Raw genomic sequence first — 21,210 nt, 5'->3', positions numbered from 1 at the left:
AGTCTGCAGGGTCCAGGCAGAGACCCTCAACCACACCGCGCCAGTCTGCAGGGTCCAGGCAGAGACCCTCACCCACAACGCACCAGTCTGCAGGGTCCAGGCAGAGACCCTCACCCACAACGCGCCAGTCTGCAGGGTCCAGGCAGAGACCCTCACCCACAACGCGCCAGTCTGCAGGGTCCAGGCAGAGACCCTCACCCACAACGCGCCAGTCTGCAGGGTCCAGGCAGAGACCCTCACCCACACCGCGCCAGTCTGCAGGGTCCAGGCAGAGACCCTCACCCACACCACGCCAGTCTGTAGGGTCCAGGCAGAGACCCTCACCCACACCGCGCCAGTCTGCAGGGTCCAGGCAGAGACCCTCACCCACACCGCACCCAGGTAGAGACCCTCACCCACTCCGCATCAGTCTGCAGGATCCAGGCAGAGACCCTCACCCACTCCGCATCAGACTGCAGGGTCCAGGCAGAGACCCTCACCCACTCCGCATCAGTCTGCAGGGTCCAGGCAGAGACCCTCACCCACTCCGCATCAGTCTGCAGGATCCAGGCAGAGACCCTCACCCACACCGCGCCAGTTTGCAGGGTCCAGGCAGAGACCCTCACCCACACCGCGCCAGTCTGTAGGGTCCAGGCAGAGACCCTCACCCACACCGCGCCAGTCTGCAGGGTCCAGGCAGAGACCCTCACCCACACCGCGCCAGTCTGCAGGGTCCAGGCAGAGACCCTCATCCACACCGCGCCAGTCTGCAGGGTCCAGGCAGAGACCCTCACCCACACCGCGCCAGTCTGCAGGGTCCAGGCAGAGACCCTCACCCACACCACGCCAGTCTGTAGGGTCCAGGCAGAGACCCTCACCCACACCGCGCCAGTCTGCAGGGTCCAGGCAGAGACCCTCACCCACACCGCGCCAGTCTGCAGGGTCCAGGCAGAGACCCTCACCCACAACGCGCCAGTCTGCAGGGTCCAGGCAGAGACCATCACCCACACCGCGCCAGTCTGCAGGGTCCAGGCAGAGACCCTCACCCACACCGCGCCAGTCTGCAGGATCCAGGCAGAGACCCTCACCCACAACGCGCCAGTCTGCAGGGTCCAGGCAGAGACCCTCACCCACACCGCGCCAGTCTGCAGGGTCCAGGCAGAGACCCTCACCCACACCGCGCCAGTCTGTAGGGTCCAGGCAGAGACCCTCACCCACACCGCGCCAGTCTGCAGGGTCCAGGCAGAGACCCTCACCCACACCGCGCCAGTCTGCAGGGTCCAGGCAGAGACCCTCACCCACACCGCGCCAGTCTGCAGGGTCCAGGCAGAGACCTTCATCCACACCGCGCCAGTCTGCAGGGTCCAGGCAGAGACCCTCACCCACACCGCGCCAGTCTGCAGGGTCCAGGCAGAGACCCTCACCCACACCACGCCAGTCTGTAGGGTCCAGGCAGAGACCCTCACCCACAACGCGCCAGTCTGCAGGGTCCAGGCAGAGACCCTCACCCACAACGCGCCAGTCTGCAGGGTCCAGGCAGAGACCCTCACCCACAACGCGCCAGTCTGCAGGGTCCAGGCAGAGACCCTCACCCACAACGCGCCAGTCTGCAGGGTCCAGGCAGAGACCCTCACCCACACCGCGCCAGTCTGCAGGGTCCAGGCAGAGACCCTCACCCACAACGCGCCAGTCTGCAGGGTCCAGGCAGAGACCCTCACCCACAACGCGCCAGTCTGCAGGGTCCAGGCAGAGACCCTCACCCACAACGCGCCAGTCTGCAGGGTCCAGGCAGAGACCCTCACCCACAACGCGCCAGTCTGCAGGGTCCAGGCAGAGACCCTCACCCACAACGCGCCAGTCTGCAGGGTCCAGGCAGAGACCGTCACCCACAACGCGCCAGTCTGCAGGGTCCAGGCAGAGACCCTCCCCACACCTGCAGGTTCGGGGCTGAGACCACCCCACTGCGGCCAGACCGCTGGAATGGCGGCTTCCGGCAACGGGCAGCGGCCGCGCCTGCGCAGAAATGTCTTCGCAGCCGGCTATCAGTCGCTGGCAACGACGGCGCCTGCGCAGAAGGTTGAGCCCAGCCGGCGCCCACCACTCGATTGCACCTGCCCGTTGGGCGGGATGCGACTGCGCAGTGGGAGGGATCAGGGAGCAGCCGGGCCCGGGCTCCGCGCAGGCGCAGTGGGTCGCGGCCCGGAGGAGGAGAGTGCGGCCTGAGGTCCCGGGCTCAGGTAGCGGAGTCGGCGGGTGTGGGGGCAGGTAAAGCGGGGGAGAGGAAGGAGGAGGGAGGGAGGGAGGGAGGTGGAGGGAGGTGGAGGTGGTGGAGGAGGGAGTTGGAGGGGGAGGAGGGAGGGAGAGGGAGGGAGGGGGAGGGAGTTGGAGGGGGGGAGGGAGGGAGGGAGGGAGGGGGAGGGAGTGATGGAGGAGGGAGATAGGGGAGGGAGATGAAGGGGAGATGGGGATGGAGGGAGGGAGGGAGAGAGAGGGAGGGAGGTGGTGGAGGGAGGGAGGGAGAGAGAGAGGGAGGGAGGTGGTGGAGGAGGAGGGAGTTGGAGGGAGGGAGGGAAGGGGAGGAGGGAGATGGAGGGATGAGGAGGAGGAGGGAGGGAAGGGGAGCTGGAGGGAGGGGCTGGGAGATGGAAGGAGGTGAAGGGGTGGAGGGTGAGGTGGTGGGAAGTAAGGAGGTAGAGGAGGAGAGAGGGTGGAATGTGGAGGAGAGAGGGTGGAATGTGGAGGAGAGAGAGGTGGAGGGGAAGAGGGAGGGAAGTGGAGAGCAGGCGAGGGTGGAAGCAGAGCGAGAGGGAGGGGTAGGAAGGAGGGAGTAGAGGGGAAGGGAGGTTGGTGGAAGGGTCATGGAGGGGGAGAGAGGAGGGCAGGAGGAGGAGGGGAGAGTGGAGGGAGGAGGAGAGGTGGTGGAGTGAGAGGTCGAGGAGGATGGGTGTGGGTCAAGGAAGGCCATTTACCTTGACCGCCTGTTGCAGCTGCAAACCAACCTTTTGTGATTCATGCACATCCTGCAAGGCATCTCGCTGCAATCTTCCATTGTTTAAATAATTTGCATTCTACTTTTCCATCCAAAAATGCAAGATTCCTTTATTGTCATGTAATAGCACAGAACATGTAATATTACACAAAATGGCCTTCTGTCTGCTGTCAGTCAAAGATTCTCCACTCATGTTGCCTGGCGCCCCCTACAGTTTTTTTTTTCTCTTTGGCTTGGCTTCGCGGACGAAGATTTATGGAGGGGGTAAAAAGTCCACGTCAGCTGCAGGCTCGTTTGTGGCTGACCAGTCCGATGCGGGACAGGCAGACACGATTGCAGCGGTTGCAAGGGAAAATTGGTTGGTTGGGGTTGGGTGTTGGGTTTTTCCTCCTTTGCCTTTTGTCAGTGAGGTGGGCTCTGTGGTCTTCTTCAAAGGAGGCTGCTGCCCGCCAAACTGTGAGGCGCCAAGATGCACGGTTTGAGGCGTTATCAGCCCACTGGCGGTGGTCAATGTGGCAGGCACCAAGAGATTTCTTTAGGCAGTCCTTGTACCTTTTCTTTGGTGCACCTCTGTCACGGTGGCCAGTGGAGAGCTCGCCATATAATACGATCTTGGGAAGGCGATGGTCCTCCATTCTGGAGACGTGACCCATCCAGCGCAGCTGGATCTTCAGCAGCGTGGACTCGATGCTGTCGACCTCTGCCATCTCGAGTACCTCGACGTTAGGGGTGTGAGCGCTCCAATGGATGTTGAGGATGGAGCGGAGACAACGCTGGTGGAAGCGTTCTAGGAGCCGTAGGTGGTGCCGGTAGAGGACCCATGATTCGGAGCCGAACAGGAGTGTGGGTATGACAACGGCTCTGTATACGCTTATCTTTGTGAGGTTTTTCAGTTGGTTGTTTTTCCAGACTCTTTTGTGTAGTCTTCCAAAGGCGCTATTTGCCTTGGCGAGTCTGTTGTCTATCTCATTGTCGATCCTTGCATCTGATGAAATGGTGCAGCCGAGATAGGTAAACTGGTTGACCGTTTTGAGTTTTGTGTGCCCGATGGAGATGTGGGGGGGCTGGTAGTCATGGTGGGGAGCTGGCTGATGGAGGACCTCAGTTTTCTTCAGGCTGACTTCCAGGCCAAACATTTTGGCAGTTTCCGCAAAGCAGGACGTCAAGCGCTGAAGAGCTGGCTCTGAATGGGCAACTAAAGCGGCATCATCTGCAAAGAGTAGTTCACGGACAAGTTTCTCTTGTGTCTTGGTGTGAGCTTGCAGGCGCCTCAGATTGAAGAGACTGCCATCCGTGCGGTACCGGATGTAAACAGCGTCTTCATTGTTGGGGTCTTTCATGGTACGAGAGAAAGAAAAGCAGAAAAGAGTCCCTTCAGAGTCACCGAGTGTCCATGGATTTGCCCCCAGTCCTCCCGCAACTTCTGTAGCTGCACAGACTCCTGTTCGATCCATCGGCCACCCGAGGCTCCAGATCCAAACCTCCCGCACGATCAGGAAGCCCTTCAGCACCCGAGTCCCCTTTGGGAGCCTTTCTTGCCCTCAGCGTACTCTCGAGTCCCAGTTCTGATACTTGGCTCCCATGAGCCAGACTCCAGCAGTTGTGCAGCCTGTGTGGGTCCCTCAGCCGCCGAGCCTCTCGCTGGTCCGCTGCCATCGTCATCGTCCCTTAGGGTCATCTCCTCTGCTTCTCCTCAATGAGGGTTGTTCTCTCCATTACTGCTGTCCTGCGTCAGTCTGCTACTCCCCTGAAGTCTGCAACGCTTATTGTTTCGTCCTTACTTCCACCCATATAGCCTCAGTAGATGAGCCCTTTGGTCTGTCCTGCCTGAGTACAGCTGTGATATTTTCCCTGACAAGCAGTGCCACTCCTCACAGCCCTCCCTCCCAATTCTATCATGTGTAAAGGAGTGGAGCCCCGGAACATTGAGCTGCCAGGCCTGCCCCTCCTGAAACCAAGTTTCACTAATGGCCATAGTGTCATAACTCCACGTGTCTGTCCATGGCCTGATGTACTATTCCACCAAGACCACCCATAAATTGGAGGAACAACACCTGATTTTCCGCTTGGGCACTCTCCAACCAGATGGCATTAACATCGACTTCTCCAGTTTCACCTAATAGCCTGAACACGCCTGGGATTGTCTGATCTCAGAAGCTAAGCAGGCACTGGACTGGTCAGTACTTGGAGGGGAGACTGCCTAGGACAGTGGTTCTCAACTTTTATTTTTCCATTCACATCCCACTTCAGGCAATTCCTACGCCATCAATGCTCTGTGATTAGTCATGGATTGCTTAAGGTGGGATGTGAGTGGGAAGAGAAGGTTGAGAATCACTGCTCTAGACCCAATTGTTACTGAACTATTTTGCTTGCGAAAAATTGCCATTTCTTTTGGAGTTCTGAAACTGTGCACATGACGAGTCAGTGAGGTATGATTAAAACAGTGGGTTTCAAACTTTTTCTTCTCATCCACATAGGTTGAGAACCACTGGCCTTGGAATACAAGGTGCTGTAATTTTCTGTGAGGGTTGTTGGACAAAGTGGCAACTCTCTGTCTGGGACAAAAGTTAAAGAATTTTATGTATGTTACATTCTAAATATAGTTTTACAATAATGGAACCTTTACCTTTTTGCTAATCTGCTCTCCTTTCCCCCTCCCTTCCTTTCCCCCATCCACTCTCCACCCCATTACCTGTCTCTTTACAGAGCCATCCCTCCTCCTCCTGCTCGCTGCTGTGCCCTCACTCCCTTCTACACCTACTACCTCCTGCCTTTGGGACCGTGCTCCTCCCCCCATGCCTCCATCCCCTTACCTTTTCATTCGGACGCCTGCTGACGTTTTTCCACACCTCAATGAAGGGCTCAAGCCTGAAACTTAGGTTATGTAATTTGATCTTTGCTCTACAAAGGACACTGTTTGACCTGCTGAGTTTTTCCAGCATCGTGTTTTTACTACAACTAAGGTGTCTGCAGACTTTGCCATTTTAATGCCATGTGCTGATCCATTCTCTTAACTTAATCCTTTAATAAACATTGCGTTGAAATAATCACAACTCAATGTTATTCCCACCATGTTCCATATTTCAATTTCTGTCTGTCTGCAGGCCTAACGATATCCTTTTCATTATCTACTCCACATTCTGCTCTGGCACTCTGGTTCCATTGTACTTGCCATTCTAGTTTAACCCACCCCCCTGATATTAGTCCCCCTCAAATGCAAACCGTCCTGTCGGAACAGGTCCCACTTTCCCTGGAAGAGAGCCCAATGATCCAGAAACCTGAAGCCCTTTCTCCTGCACCATGTCCTTCACATTATCCTCCTATTTCTAACCTCACCAGCATGTGGCATGGGTAGCAATCCTGAGATCACAACCCTGGAGGTCCTGTCCGTCAATCTAGTGTCTAACTCCCTGGATGCTCCTTGCAGGACATCCTCACCCATCCTACCCACATCATTTGTCCCTACATGGACCATGACATCTGGCTGCTCACCCTCCCTCCTGAGAATTCTGTTGGCTTAATCCAAGACATGAGTAGAGAGGTGTTGTTGAGGCTCTTTGGGGCCCTGGTGAGACCCTATTTGGAGTAACTGTGCAGTTTTTGGCCCCTTAGAAAGGATGTGATGTCGTTGGAGAGGGTGTGGAGGAGATTTACTAGATGATTCCTGGAATACAAGGGCTAACGTACGAGGAGCATTTGGCAGCTCTTGGGTTGTATTCGTTGGAATATAAGAGAATGAGGGGGGAATCTCATAGAGCATTTCGAATATTGAAAGCTTTTGACAGAGTGGATGTAGATAGGATGTTTCCCTTGGTGGGTGAATCGAGGACAAGGGGTCACAGTCTGAAAATTAGAAGTTATCCAATTAAAACAGAGAGGAGGAAGAACTTCTTTAGTCAGAGGGTCATGGATCTGTGGAACTCACTGCCGCACAAAGCAGTGGAGGCCAGATCACTGGGAGAATTTAAACAGGAAGTGGAGAAGTATCTCATTAGTGAGGGTATCAAGGGATATGGGGAAAAGTCTGGAAATTGGAACTAGGTGTGAGGATAATTCAGCTTAGTGTAGAGTCACGGAACAGACTCGATGGGCCTAGTGGTCTGCTTCTAATCCTTTATTTTGTGATCATTTGACGTCCCTGACCCTGACACCCGGGAGACAACATAACATCTGGAATCTTGATCTTGTTCACAGAATCTCCCAGACCCCATGCCAGAGACCTGACCACTATAAGTCAATCTGATTACAGTATACTTATTGAGGAGAATGGCCATGGGAGGGAAATTCGTTGTCGTGCAAAAATAAGAGAAAGTGAGGTAGTGTCTGTGGTTCATTGATCAAGAATCCGATGGCGGAGGGGATGAAGCTGTCCTTGTGCCGAAGGGGGCTTGTCTTCAGGCTCCCATCGTAGTTGTAGTAGCCTGAAGAGGGTGTGGCCCGGGTGATAAGGGCCCTTGAAGATGGAGGCTTTCTTCAGATGCCCTTAATGGAGTGAAGCCTGTGATGGTGCTGGCTGAGCTACCAGACATTGATACAACCAGTCAGAAGGGTTCACCTGTAGAAGTTTGCTTTCCGAATGTCCTCAAACCTTACGAATTACAGCTGCTGTTGAGCTTTCTTCATGATCACTTCGACGTGGAGGCCCCAGGGCTGATCTTCAGATGTAGTGCACCCTCTCTTTAAATCTAGACGTACTGCACAGTAACAGGCCCTTCCAGCCTACCATCCTGTGCTGCCCCAATGAATCTACAACCCTGTACATTTTGAAGGGTTGTAGGAAACCGCAGCGCCCGGTGGAAACCTACGCAGACACGGGGAGATTCCAACTCGGGTCACTGGAGCGTCACGTTAATTGTGCTGCCCTTGTGTGACAAATTCAATTATGCTGTGATCACCCTTTCCGAGATGATCCCTGACTCCCGAGGTTACAGTATGAAAGCTCAGAAAGCGCGTTACAACCTTAGAAGAGGTTACTGAGCCCTCACCTGGACTATTGTTAGCAGTCCTGGTCATTGCAGATCCTCTCCACGATGGAGATTAGACTTTGGGTGTGAGGGCAGGTGAGATACAAACCAGGAGACGTGGGCTGAGGATGAAAGGGAAGAGGTTTAGAGGGAACTTCTTCACACAGAGAGTGGTGGGAGTGTGGAACGAGCTGCCAGCTGAGGTGGTGGATATGGGCTCAATTTTAATATTTATGAACAATTTGCACAGGTACATGGATGGGAGAAATATGGAGGGATATGGACTGGGTTAGTGAGACTAGGCAATAAAAATGGTTTGTAACAGACTAGAAGGGCCGAAGGGGCCTGTTTCTGTGCTGTCGTGACTTTCTTGGGGACGACGGAGGCCGAGTGAAGATCAAGGTACACAGATTTATGATTGGAAAGATTTTAAAACTTAAGACATGCAGCACAGTAATGGGCCATTTCAGCCCACGAGTCCATGCCACACAATTTTCATTTCAAATGGAAACCGGTGCCCCCGGGGAAAACCCATGCAGAGACGGGAAGAACCATACCACCTGGCACACGCTCTGTTCTCGCTGCTGCCATCAGGGGAGAGGTTTAGGCGCCACAAAACTTTCCCCACCAGGTTCAGGAACAGCTGCTCCCCCTTCACCATCAGACTCCTCAATGACAAACTCAAACCAGGGACTCATCAGTTCTTTTATTGTTTTTGCTCTACCAATAAGTGATAATTCTGCCTGGCCCGCAGGAAAAAGGAATCTCAGGGTGGTAGATGATGTCATGTATGTATTGTGACAATAAATCTTACATGAAAAAAAATGTACAAACGCCTTACAGTCATCGTATGTCCCAATTGCTGGCGGTGTGAAAGCTTGTGCTCAGTGCTGTGCAGTAAATAGAATCTCCCTCTATCCCTTTGCCCTAGTACTAAGGGTCTCGAATAAAGCAGGAGGGTCTTGGACACTACCCTAGGGAACTCCTGCAGAGATGTCGTGTGACCTCCAACCACTGCAGCCATCTTCCTTTGCGTCTTTGATGATTCCAACCACTGAAGATTTTTCCCCCAGATTACCATTGACCAGTTGAGCCAGGGCTTCTTAATGCATCTGACCCGGGTTCGAATCCTGCACTGTCTGTATGTTCTCCCCGTATCCTGCGTGGGATTTCTCCAGGTGCTTGGGTTTCCTTCCCCCACCCTCCGAAATGTACGGGCTTGGTAGGTTAATTGGGAGGCACGGGTTTCATGGGCTGGAAGGGCCTTCTACTGTCCATTGGCCGTGTTTGTAACAAGACTGCAATGAGCACCAGGATTTGTGATTGTGGAGGGGCAGGTGTTTGAGTCTTGCTCTGGTGATTGGTAATGAGGAAGGATACGGGAGGGAGACAGATCAGCTCATTGAGTGGTGTCACACCAACAACCTTGCACTTAGCGTCAGCAAAACCAAGGAGATGATTGTGGACTTCAGGGGGAAGTCAGGAGAACACGAACCAGTCCTCATTGAGAGCTCCGCAATGGAGAGGGTCAAGAACTTCAAATTCCTGGGTGCCAATATCTCTGAAGATCTGCCCTGGAGCCTCCACGTTGATGGAATCTCAAAGAAGGCTCGCCAGCGTCAATGCTTTGTGAGGAGTTTGAGGAGATTCGGTACGTCACCAAAGACTCTCGAAAACATCTACAGGTGAACCTTGGAGAGTATTCTGGCTGCTTGCATCATTGGAATGGAGGTGCCAACAATCAGGACAAGAAAAATTCCAGAGGGTTGTTAACTCAGCCAGCACCATCACAGGCACCAGACTTCACTCCATTGAGGGCATCTACAAGAGATGGTGTCTCAAGAAACCAGCCTCTATCCTCAAGGACCCTCACCACCCAGACCATGCCCTCTTCATTCTGCTACCATTGGGGAAAAGGTACAGGAGCCTGAAGACGAGCACTCAGCGGCACAAGGACAGCTTCTTCCCCTCTACCATCAGATTCCTGATGAACCGCAGACACTGCCTCACTTTGACTTTTCGTGTACTATGTTTATTCATCGTTGGAAGGTGGTTTATATGAATCTTTGCCCCGTGACGCTGCTGCAAAACAACGAATTTCGTGACATGTTCATGACAATAAATTTTGATTCTGATTCCTATCATTCACTGACACTGAAGCGGCAAGGCTACCGGCCATTATGTCAACTTTCCATAGGAGCTCTATCAAGAGGCATCACAGTGTGGGTACGGTCGCTGTAGAGAAATGGATGGGAGGTCAATTCACAGGACCATTAAAGTGGCAGAGAGGATCACTGGAGTCTCCCATTCCCCCTCCCCCATCAACGTGATCTACCGGGATCGCTGAATGAAGAGGACCCCTTCCACCCTGCACACAGCATCTTTCGGCTGCTCCCTTCGGGGAAGAGATCCAGGAGGATCATATACACGAAACAATATTTATTTCTTTGTACAGATGAAATACTTGACCTGCATGTGTATTATTTGCCTGTACGTGTGTTGTGTCTGGCTGTGTATTTTACACTGAGGTCCCGGAGAATGCTGTTTCGTCGGATTGTACTTGTACAATCAGATGACAATAAACTTGACTTGAACCAGTCCTATCTCTGCCCTCTCCCTCATCTCTCACCTGCAGGATGACGTCGTTTAGATGGAAGAGGAAGGTGGGGGAGAAGGTGTCCAAGGCAGCCTCCCAGATCTTCGAGGCAGCGGCGGCAGACAGTGGATTGGTTGATGCCGATGTGGATTGGCTGCATGTCACCAAGCGGCAGCGAGAGACGTTGTTGGAGGACTGCGCTGTGAAGAGCAAGAGGCTCAAGGAGGAAGGGGTCTTCTTGTCAGAGAATGGCAGGTGAATGGGGACTGGGGAGCCTGCAGTCTGGGGATGGGAGGGGGGAACCTCTGAGTCATGGAGTGTACCTCCCAGGGTCATAGTGTGGGTGGGATACCCTTTAAGGGTCATGGGGTGTAGGTGGGATATCCCCTAGGGTCATGGGGTGTGGGTGGAACCCTCTAGACCAGTGGTTCTCAACTTTTCTCTTTCCACTCACATCCCTAAGCCACAGGTGCTCTGTGATTAATAAGGGATTGCTTAAATTGGTATGTGAGTGGGAAGAAAAATGTTTGAAAACCACTGTTTAATTGTACCTAATGGACTCATCATGTGCAGGGTTTCAGAGCTCCAAAGGAAATAGGCCAATGACAATTTTTCTCAAGCAAAATATTTCAGTAGCAATTGGATCTAGAGCAGTGATTCTCAACCTTCCCTTCCCACTTACATCCCACCTTAATCAATCCCTTACTAATCACAGAGCATTGATGTCATAGGGATTACCTAAAGTGGGATGTGAGTGGAAAGAAAAAGGTTGAGAACCACTGGTCTATGGCCATTAGTGTTGCCCAGTGCCCATTATAGTATGAGGGAAAGAGAAGCCAAAGAGAGTCCCTTCAGAGTCACAGAGACTGTGGATTCGACTCCAGCCCTCCCGCAGCCTCTGCAGCCTGTTCTATCTGTTGGATAGATCCAAACCTCTGACACGATCAGGAAGCCTTCAGTGCCCAAGGCCCTCTGACAGTCTTTCTTGCCCTCAGCACCCTCTCAAATCCTGCCTCCGATACCTGGTTCCCATGAGCCTGTCCTCATCTCTGCTCTGAACGGATGCACTTCAATCTCAAAGTTTTGCCCGCTTGTCCTAGATTCTCCCACCATATTAAACAACTTTTTTGCATCTAATCTGTCCATGCCTTTCAACATTCAAAATGATTCAATGAGATACCTGCTCATTCTCCAAAATTCCAACGAGTAAGGCCAAACATTCCTCAGATGATAACCCTTTTTTTCCCAGAATCATTCTTATCAACCTCCTCTGAACCCTTTCCAACATCAGCACATCCTTTCTCAATGAGGAACCCAAAACTGCTCACAATCCTCCACGTGAGGCCTCACCAGGGCCTTATAAAGCCTCAACATCATATCCCTGCTCTTATATTCTATTCCCCCTGAAATGAACGCCAGTATCACATTTACCTTCTTCACCACCGCCTCAACCTGCAAGTTCACCCATCCCTTCTATCACCTCAGCTTTTTTCCTCTTCAGCCTTCCCAACTGCAGCCACCTCTTGCCTGTTCACCTTTGCTTGCGTCACTCTTCCCCCCCTCCTCTCCTCGCCTCCTCCCCCTCCCCTCCACCATTCTATTCTGGCATCTGCCTGCTCTTTCACATTTCTGATGAAGGCCTCGCGTCTGAAACGTCGATGGCCTTTTACTTCCTCTAGCGCTGTGTGACTGGGATGCGTTTCTCCAATATTTTCGTGCATTGCCCTTGACCCCAGCATCTGCATTCTCTTGCTTACGGACATAAAATGCACCATTACTACAGAAGGAAGAGGGAGAAAAATAACATTCACATTTGGAAATAGTGTGAAAAGTGTGCTAAGTCGGTGGAGCAAACAGATGGTGGTGTTTTAATTTTAATATTTTAATTTAATTTAGACATATAACACGGTAATAGGCCCACAAACTCGTGCTGTCCAATTACACCCAATTGATCTACAACCCTGTACGTTCTGAAGTGTAGGAGAAAACCGGATTGCCATGTAGACACTGGGAAAACGTACAAACTCCTTATAGACAGCACGAGATTCGAACCCGGTTCGCTGGTGCTGTAAGAGAGTCGGACTAACCTTGCCGCCCATGTCTGAGAAATTCGAACATGCTGTGATTCACCCTTTTTGAGATGATCCTTGACTCCCGAGGTTACAGTATGAAAGCTCAGAGAGCACGTTACAACCTTAGAAGAGGTTACTGAGCCCTCACCTGGACTATTGTTTGCAGTCCAGGTCATGGCAGACACGATGTGAGGGCATTGAGGAGAACGCAGTGCAGAGTCACCAGGGATTTGGCTGGTTTGACCTGATCCATGGTGGCAATAAGATGCTGGTTGTGACTTCCTTGGGGATGAAGGAGGCTGAGTGAAGATCAAGGTACACAGATTTATGATGGGAAAGTGTAGACGGAATCTCTCTCTACCCCTTTGCCCCAGTACCCAGGGTCTCAAATGAAGCACCTGAAGACAGGAAGATCTTGGACACGACCCTAGGGAACTCCTGCAGAGATGTCATTTGACCTCCAACCACTGCAGCCATCTTCATGTCTTCGATGATCCCCAGTATGTTTCAAAACCGGAGCACCCTGGGAAAGCCTACGAAAACACAGGGAGAACATCCAAACTCCTTCCAGACAGGGCAGGATTTGAACCTAAATCCCAATCGCTGGCGCAGTAAAGGCGTTGCACTAATCGCTATGCCAACCGTGCCATCCAACCATGTTGAAGTAATGTTATGGACATCGCCATCCTCCCATCAAATGCCAGTGTCCTCTGAATGTCTCTGTGATGGGGAGAATGGGTTTAACGGGTTCAAAGAGTAACAAGTCTTGGACACAGTTTACTCACACTCTGGGGAATTTGAAACAGGCAACATGCACGTGCACCTACACACACACACCCACCCAACCCCGCACACACACACACCCACCCAACCCCGCGCACACACACCCACCCACCCCCGCACACACACCCAGCCCCACATACACACCCACCCCCTCACACACCCAGCCCCACACACTCCCACACCCACCTCCACACTTACACCCACCCACCCCCGCACACACACCCAGCCCCACATACACACCCAGCCCCACATACACACCCACCCCCTCACACACCCAGCCCCACACACTCCCACACCCACCTCCACACTTACACCCACCCACCCCCGCACACACACCCAGCCCCACACACTCCCACGCCCACCTCCACACACTCCCACGCCCACCTCCACACACTCCCACACCTACCTCCACACACTCCCACACCCACCTCCACACACCGCCAGGCACCCACCCCCAGGCGCCCACCCCCAGGCGCCCACCCCCCGGCGCCCACCCCCCGGCGCCCACCCCCCGGCGCCCACCCCCCGGCGCCCCCCCCCCGGCGCCCCCCCCCGGCGCCCACCGCCCGGCGCCCACCCCCCGGCGCCCACCGCCCGGCGCCCACCCCCCGGCGCCCACCCCCCGGCGCCCACCCCCCGGCGCCCACCCCCCGGCGCCCACCCCCCGGCGCCCACCCCCCGGCGCCCACCCCCCGGCGCCCACCCCCCCGGCGCCCACCCCCCGGCGCCCACCCCCCGGCGCCCACCCCCCGGCGCCCACCCCCCGGCGCCCACCCCCCGGCGCCCACCCCCCGGCGCCCACCCCCCCGGCGCCCACCCCCCGGCGCCCACCCCCCCGGCGCCCACCCCCCGGCGCCCACCCCCCGGCGCCCACCCCCCGGCGCCCACCCCCCGGCGCCCACCCCCCGGCGCCCACCCCCCGGCGCCCACCCCCCGGCGCCCACCCCCCGGCGCCCACCCCCCGGCGCCCACCCCCCGGCGCCCACCCCCCGGCGCCCACCCCCCGGCGCCCACCCCCCGGCGCCCACCCCCCGGCGCCCACCCCCCGGCGCCCACCCCCCGGCGCCCACCCCCCGGCGCCCACCCCCCGGCGCCCACCCCCCGGCGCCCACCCCCCGGCGCCCACCCCCCGGCGCCCACCCCCCGGCGCCCACCCCCCGGCGCCCACCCCCCGGCGCCCACCCCCCGGCGCCCACCCCCCGGCGCCCACCCCCCGGCGCCCACCCCCCGGCGCCCACCCCCCGGCGCCCACCCCCCGGCGCCCACCCCCCGGCGCCCACCCCCCCGGCGCCCACCCCCCGGCGCCCACCCCCCGGCGCCCACCCCCCGGCGCCCACCCCCCGGCGCCCACCCCCCGGCGCCCACCCCCCGGCGCCCACCCCCCGGCGCCCACCCCCCGGCGCCCACCCCCCGGCGCCCACCCCCCGGCGCCCACCCCCCGGCGCCCACCCCCCGGCGCCCACCCCCCCGGCGCCCACCCCCCCGGCGCCCACCCCCCGGCGCCCACCCCCCGGCGCCCACCCACACAAACACACACCCATACACAAACACACCCATACACACATGAACCTACACACACACACCCACCCACGCACACACATATGCACCCACATACACAAATCATACACAACAACACATCAGAAGATGGTTAATCACTTTCAAGGCCGATTGGCATTCGATTCCTGGGAATTGCGAAAGGGGCTAGAGAAAGAGAAGCAAAAGAGAATCGGCCATCCCATTCCCCCCCCCCCGCTCTGCCGAGTCACCAAGTGTCTTGGTAGTTCCTCTGTGCTTTGGTGTGTGGTGTTACAGAACCCAAAGCAATGCCTGTCATCTAGATCTGTGCTGTCTGTTCTGTCATTGACCAGATCTCCAGCAGAGGGAGTGAATGATCCGTTGCTGGGTCTAACTCCCTCCCTCCCGATTGGCAGTGTGGCATTGTCAAGCACAGCAACTGCAGGTGTTGGAGTCTTGAGCAAACAGAGAGAAGCTGGGATAGTCTTAGCAGGTTGGCCAGCATCTGTGGAGAGAAATGGATGATGTGACAGAATATATATATATATATATATATATATATATGTATATGTATAAAGATATGTTTTTGGGAGATATATTGGGAAAGATTTGTTAGAGTAGGTCACATACAAACACTTTAAAACAGATGTTATTTGAAATACTGGAGCTCTGCCCCATGCTAGACATATTGGTTACACAGCTTTTGCAAGAGCTTTGAAGAGTGCTCAAGAGACTTCTAATGGATTGTTGTCTGCAAAAGGCAACAGATGAAAGAACATGTTGGAGCCGCTGCTGTCTGGAGGAGCCGCTGTTGTAAGAGGATCATGTGGTTTTGCAAGCAGAGAGGGAATAAAAAACAGACTTTCTCTCAGGGAGAAAGTGAGAGATCACTTGACGGTGTTACAGTCAGCGGAAGTTGCTGGGACGGGAGCAGGACAAGCTGGCAAGCTCATTTGGAAGACAGCCTGGTCAAAATCCTTGTGGTTCATGCAAGAAGAGAGGACTGGCTGTCTAATGTTTCACTTGGAATAAGAGACACCAAAAGGCACTCTGTGGTGACCTGAAAGAAAGAGGTTATCATCTGGAGAACCCTGATGGGTCAAGTTTCGTCAGCAAGACACTGAGGTGACTGATGGAAGTACATCAGTTGTGGATGTCCTGGAACAACAAATCTCTCTCTCTGAAAACCGACAAGAACCTTCCTGAGCGGTAACCATTTACCTTTCAAGCACCAAAGCCTGGTGAACTTCACAAATGTTAAATTCTGTGCACAGTCTAAGAATTGCCTGCAACCAGTGGACTTGGAGGAATGAGAAGTGAGATTGGACTGTGAACTAAAGAACTTTTCTGAACTTACACATATTACATACATGTGCATTTAGAATTGGAAGGGGTTAAGTAAGTCAATAGAGATAGATTAAAGTGTGATTCTATTTTCATGTTTAAAGATAATTAAAAGCAACTTTTGTTTAAGTAACCATTTGTCTTGGTGAATATCTATTGCTGCTGGGTTTTGGGGTCCTCTGGGCTTGGAACAATGGTCAGTGCTTCAGGACAGGACTATGGGTCCAAGGGCTACATCAGCAACCACCACTTCCTAAGGATGGTTAGGGATGGTCTATCAACGGTGGAGCCCACACCCTTTGAGAGAAAGGCGGTTGGGGATGGTCTGCCATGAGGAAGGGCAGTGCGCTGAAGGTGTACAGCGTGTGCATTTAGCAGCTGCCTATCTAAAGTATTGCCACAGCTTAGTCCAAGATCTCTTTGCAGCAACTAATTCCAGCTGGAAAAATGGCTGATGGAATTTAATGTAGGCCAGTGTGAGGTTTGTACTTTGGAAGGACAAACCAAGAAAGGACATATACAGTGAATGGTCGGGCACTGAGGAATGGGGTAGAACAGGGGGACCTGGGAATACAGATCCATAATTCCCTGAAATTATTGCCAGAGTTAGACAGGGTTGGGATGTTAAGGTAAAGTTCTAGAAGACATTGGTGAGGCCAAATTTGGAGGATTGTGTGAAGTTTTGGTCACCGAACTACAGGAAAGATATCAATAAGGTAGAAAGAGGGCAGAGAAGATTTATTGGGACTTCAGGAACTGAGTTACAGGGAAAGGTTAAACAGGTTAGGACTTTATTCCCTGGAGCTTAGAAGAATGAGGGGAGATTTGATGGTATTTAAAATTATGAGGGTGGGTGAGATACAAACCAGAGGTTAAGGGTGAAAGGTGAAAAGTTTAGAGGGAACATCTTCACACAGAGAGCTGCCAGCTGATGTGGTGAATGTGGGCTTAATTTTAACCTAGAAGAAGAATTGGACAGGTACATAGATGGGAGGGGTATGGAGGGCTATTGGATTGGATGCAGGTCAGTGGGATTAGGCAAAGTAATGTTTCGGCCCGGACTAGAAAGCTGTTGGGCCAGATTCTGTGCTGTAATGTTCTCTGGTTCTAGGAGACGCTGGGCAAGGGATTCCTTTCTCTATAGTGCTGGGATCTGACAGGTTTATAAAATGGAGAGGCCCTGGTCAGGTAGATTGTTAGTCTTCCTCCTAGGTCTGGAGGGTAGAGATTCACAGTGAGAGGGGGATGTTGAATGAAAATGTGTGGGGCAATATTGTTTTACACGGAGAGCAGTGGGTGTTCTGAATGGGCTGCCGGGGTAGTGGAGGAAGCACCTACAATAGTGGGGTTGAGTCAGATATGCAAAGAGGCAGGGAATAGAGGGAAACAAAACCTGTGTTGGCAGATATCATCTGTTTAATTGGAGATAGAACATAGAATATTACTGCACAGTACAGGCCTTTCAGCCCACAATGTTATGCTGACCCATGTAAACCTACTCCACAACAAACCCTTCCCAACCTCATACCCATAACCCTCTAATTTTTCTTACATTCATGTGCCTGTCTTTTAAATGACCCTATTGTACCAGTCTCCACCATTGGGGTTCGAATCCCACGTTGTCTGTAAGGAGTTTATACACGTCTCCCCATATCTGCATGGGTTTTCTCCGAGGGGTCCGATTTCCTCCCACCCTTCAAAGCATAATGTAGGTGTAAGTGTAATTGGGTGGCAAGGGCTGGTGGGCCAAAATAGCCAGTTACTGTGCTGTATGCCTAAGTTTAAAATTGAAATTTAAATTAAGATGCCATTGTTTCTATTGTCAGGGATAATAGGACCACTAACCAAGGGTTGCCAAACAGGTTCGTTGGTCTGTGGGGGGGGGGGAGGTGGTCTGGGCTGATTGTTGTTGGGGGAGGGTCGGGCAATGTCGGGGGGGGGGGCAGACATGGTTGGGGGCAGACAAGGTTGGGGGGAAGTCGAGGTGTGAGGGAGGCAGGGTAGGTCAGAGTGGGCCAGACGAAGTCGGAGGGGGGGGGTCCAGATGAGGTCAGAGTTGGCCAGACAAGGTCGGGTGTAGGGTCCAGTTGATTTGAGGGGTCCAGACGAGTTGGGGGGGGTCCAGACGAGTTGGGGGGTCCAGACGAGGTTGGGGAGGCCAGACAAGGTCAGAGACATTTTGAATATTGAAAGGTTTTGACAGAGTGGATGGAGATAGGATGTTTCCCTTGGTGGGTGAATCAAGGACAAAGGGTCACAGTCTTAAAATCAGAAGCTATCTATTTAAATCAGAGGAGGAGGGAGGAACTTCTTTAGTCAGAGGGTCGTGGATCTGTGGAACTCACTGCCGCACAGAGCAGTGGAGGCCAAATCACTGGGAGCATTTAAACAGGAAATGGGAGAAGTATCTCATTAGTCAGGGTATGAAGGGATATGGGGAAAAGGCTGGAAAATGGAACTAGGTGTGAGCGTAGTTCATCTTAGTGTAGGTAAAACACAGGATTCTGTTGACACCATGGTTAAGTGAAAAAACACACAAATGCTGGAGAACTCAGCAGGTGAAACAGGGCCTTTATGTAGCAAAGGTAAAGATACATCACCTTTTCTACATAAAGGCACTGTTTGACCTGGTGAGTTTCTCCAGCATCTGTGTGTTTTTTTCAGCTTAGTGTAGAATCATGGAACAGACTCAATGGGCCCAGTGGCCTGCTTCTGTTCCTTTATCTTGTGACGTTGAGATCTTGTGGTTCACACGAGGTCGGGGGGGGGGGGTATCCAGATGAGGTTGGGGTGGCTAGGATAGGGGGTCCAGATGAGGTCAGGAGGGTCCAGACGAGGTCAGGAGGGAGCCAGACGAGGTCGGAGGGTCCAGATGAGGTTGGGGGCCGGATGAGGTCAGGAAGGTGCAGACAAGGTCTGGGGGCGGGCAGATGAGGTCGGGGTTGGCCAGATAAGGTCATTGGGACCAAATGAGGTTGGGGTGGCCAGACGACTTCCAGGACCAGCATGGGTACTCTATTCGTTAGTAAACGTATGGCAAGGATTGGAGTTTCCCGGAACTTCTTTATTACACAAGCTTAGCGGCGATCCAGGAGCTCTCCGAACATACAACTGCATGGGTTTGTAAACCCCAAGCAATCTGACTTAACCAATCAAAAAACAGTCTTCTCCCACGTGACAAGTATTACCTATCGGCATTAAGCTATGCACTGTTCATCAGAGGGGAGAGCATGTTAGCAGTAAATGAAAAGTTGATGTTAATGCCATCTGGCTGGAGAATGCCCAGATGGAAAATCAGATGTTGTTCCTCCAATTTGCGGGTGGTCTTGGTGGGACAGTACACGAGACCATGGACATACATATGAGTATGGGAGTGTGATCCAGAACTGAAATGTTTGGCTTTGGTCAGGTCTCTGTCACTAGTGTGGACAGAGCAAAGGTGCTCAGTGAGATGATCTTCCTGTCTGTGCCCAGTCTCTCCGATGTAGAGAAGGCCACAAAGGGAGTACCAGATGCAGTAAATCAATCCTGCGGAGACGCAAGTGAAGTGTTGCTTTACATGAAAGTCCTGTTTTAGGGCCCAGGACGGTGGTGAGGGAGGATGTGTGGCCGCAAGTGAGGTACCTCCTTTGGCCACGGGGAAGATTCTGAGGGGCGATTTTGGTGGGGTGGGATGAGTGCACGAGGGAGTCCCTCCAGAAGCCAGAGAGGGGAAGATGTGTCTGGCAGTGGGATCCTGTTATAAAGTGGAAATTTACTGGCTTGGCAACACAAGTCACAGGCCCCTTCTCTGAATATTTACAACCCTCTGCATTCTTTTACAAAGCAGCAAGGCACTTGATGTAAAAACACGAGGTTGGAGAAACTCAGCAGGTCAAACCGTGTCCTTTACATAGCAAAGATAAAGATGCAGAACTGACCATTCACCATGAAGGGCTCAAGCTGATACATGTCCCTCGCTCTAGTTCTTATTTGAATAGTTCTGGCAGCGTGCACATGCAGAAAACGTACTGGGACAGTTTCGGGGGTGAGTGAGTTTAGTTATGAATAAACTGGAAGAGTTGGGGTTGTTCTCCTTCAATGGAACTTGTGGGGAATATAGTTGGGGTGTTGTAAAATTTTTTGAAAAATGATCTGGAACCAACCAGAGAGAAGTTCGTGCCTCTGGCAAAGAATCAGTGAACAGAGAACAAAGGTGAGGGAAAAGGAAGTTCAAGTTTATTTATCAACTGACTACAAGCTGACGTGGACTTTTACCCCCTCCATAAATCTTCGTCCGCGAAGCCAAGCCAAAGAAGACAAGTACAACCTGACGAAATAGCATTTCTCCACTCCTCAGTGCAACACATTGCAAACACTCATACAGACGTACTTACAGACAAATGATACATATGCACAGTATGTGTATACAAATATAAAATTAAATGATACATATGCACAGTATGTGTATACAAATATGAAATTAAATAAACATTATTTGTTAAATAGTTGAGTCATGGAGGGTTTGTCAAGGCTTGGCTTCGCAAATGAAGATTTAGGAAGGATTGGAGACCTGGGCCTTTCCTTCGAGCTTGTGCAACGGATTTTTTAGGGGAAGTGCAGTGTGCGCAGTACTGGCCCCACCTTTTACACTCGGGCTTTATTTGCCATGGCCCAGCAAGCTGGGAGGGTGACAGTCAGGTCCTGGGGTCATAGGGGTTAAGTCGGAGGGTCCATCTCTCCTAGATGGGTGGCTGACGAGGCTAACAAGCCCCATCTGCCCAGGTTTGAAATCCTTCTCTTAGGCAGGAACCAAGCCCAGCCTACCCATCCAGTTATACCGCTGAACTCTAGGTCGCATGGCAAACTCAGTGAAAACGGGGCTCACCACAAGAAGGTGTTGCAATGGACGCAGTCATGTAGGAGAGGGCGTTTGCAGTGACCTCTTGCCTGGTGAGCCAGACAGCGGCCATGTGGCGATCACTACTC

At 53.2% G+C, this 21,210-nt stretch overlaps 1 protein-coding gene across 2 annotated transcripts in view; it reads left to right on the top strand.

The window, feature by feature from the left end:
* The first annotated feature begins 2,139 nt into the window (after nt 1-2,139).
* ttc33 (tetratricopeptide repeat domain 33) overlaps nt 2,140-21,210 on the top strand; it is a 75,379-nt gene continuing 56,308 nt past the window's right edge. The window contains exons 1-2 of one of the 2 annotated variants that reach the window (XM_069883979.1): nt 2,140-2,244; nt 10,568-10,783. In XM_069883979.1, the coding sequence (XP_069740080.1) occupies nt 10,569-10,783 (215 nt within the window). In that variant the 5' untranslated portion in view covers nt 2,140-2,244; nt 10,568. The remainder of the gene's footprint in view (nt 2,245-10,567; nt 10,784-21,210) is intronic. The other variant, XM_069883989.1, reaches the window with a different exon arrangement.

This window comes from Narcine bancroftii, chromosome 1 (genome assembly GCF_036971445.1).
Source record: "Narcine bancroftii isolate sNarBan1 chromosome 1, sNarBan1.hap1, whole genome shotgun sequence".
NCBI lineage: Eukaryota > Metazoa > Chordata > Chondrichthyes > Torpediniformes > Narcinidae > Narcine > Narcine bancroftii.
The sequence above is the reverse complement of the archived record's forward strand: the minus strand, read 5'-3'. Positions and strand labels throughout refer to the sequence as shown.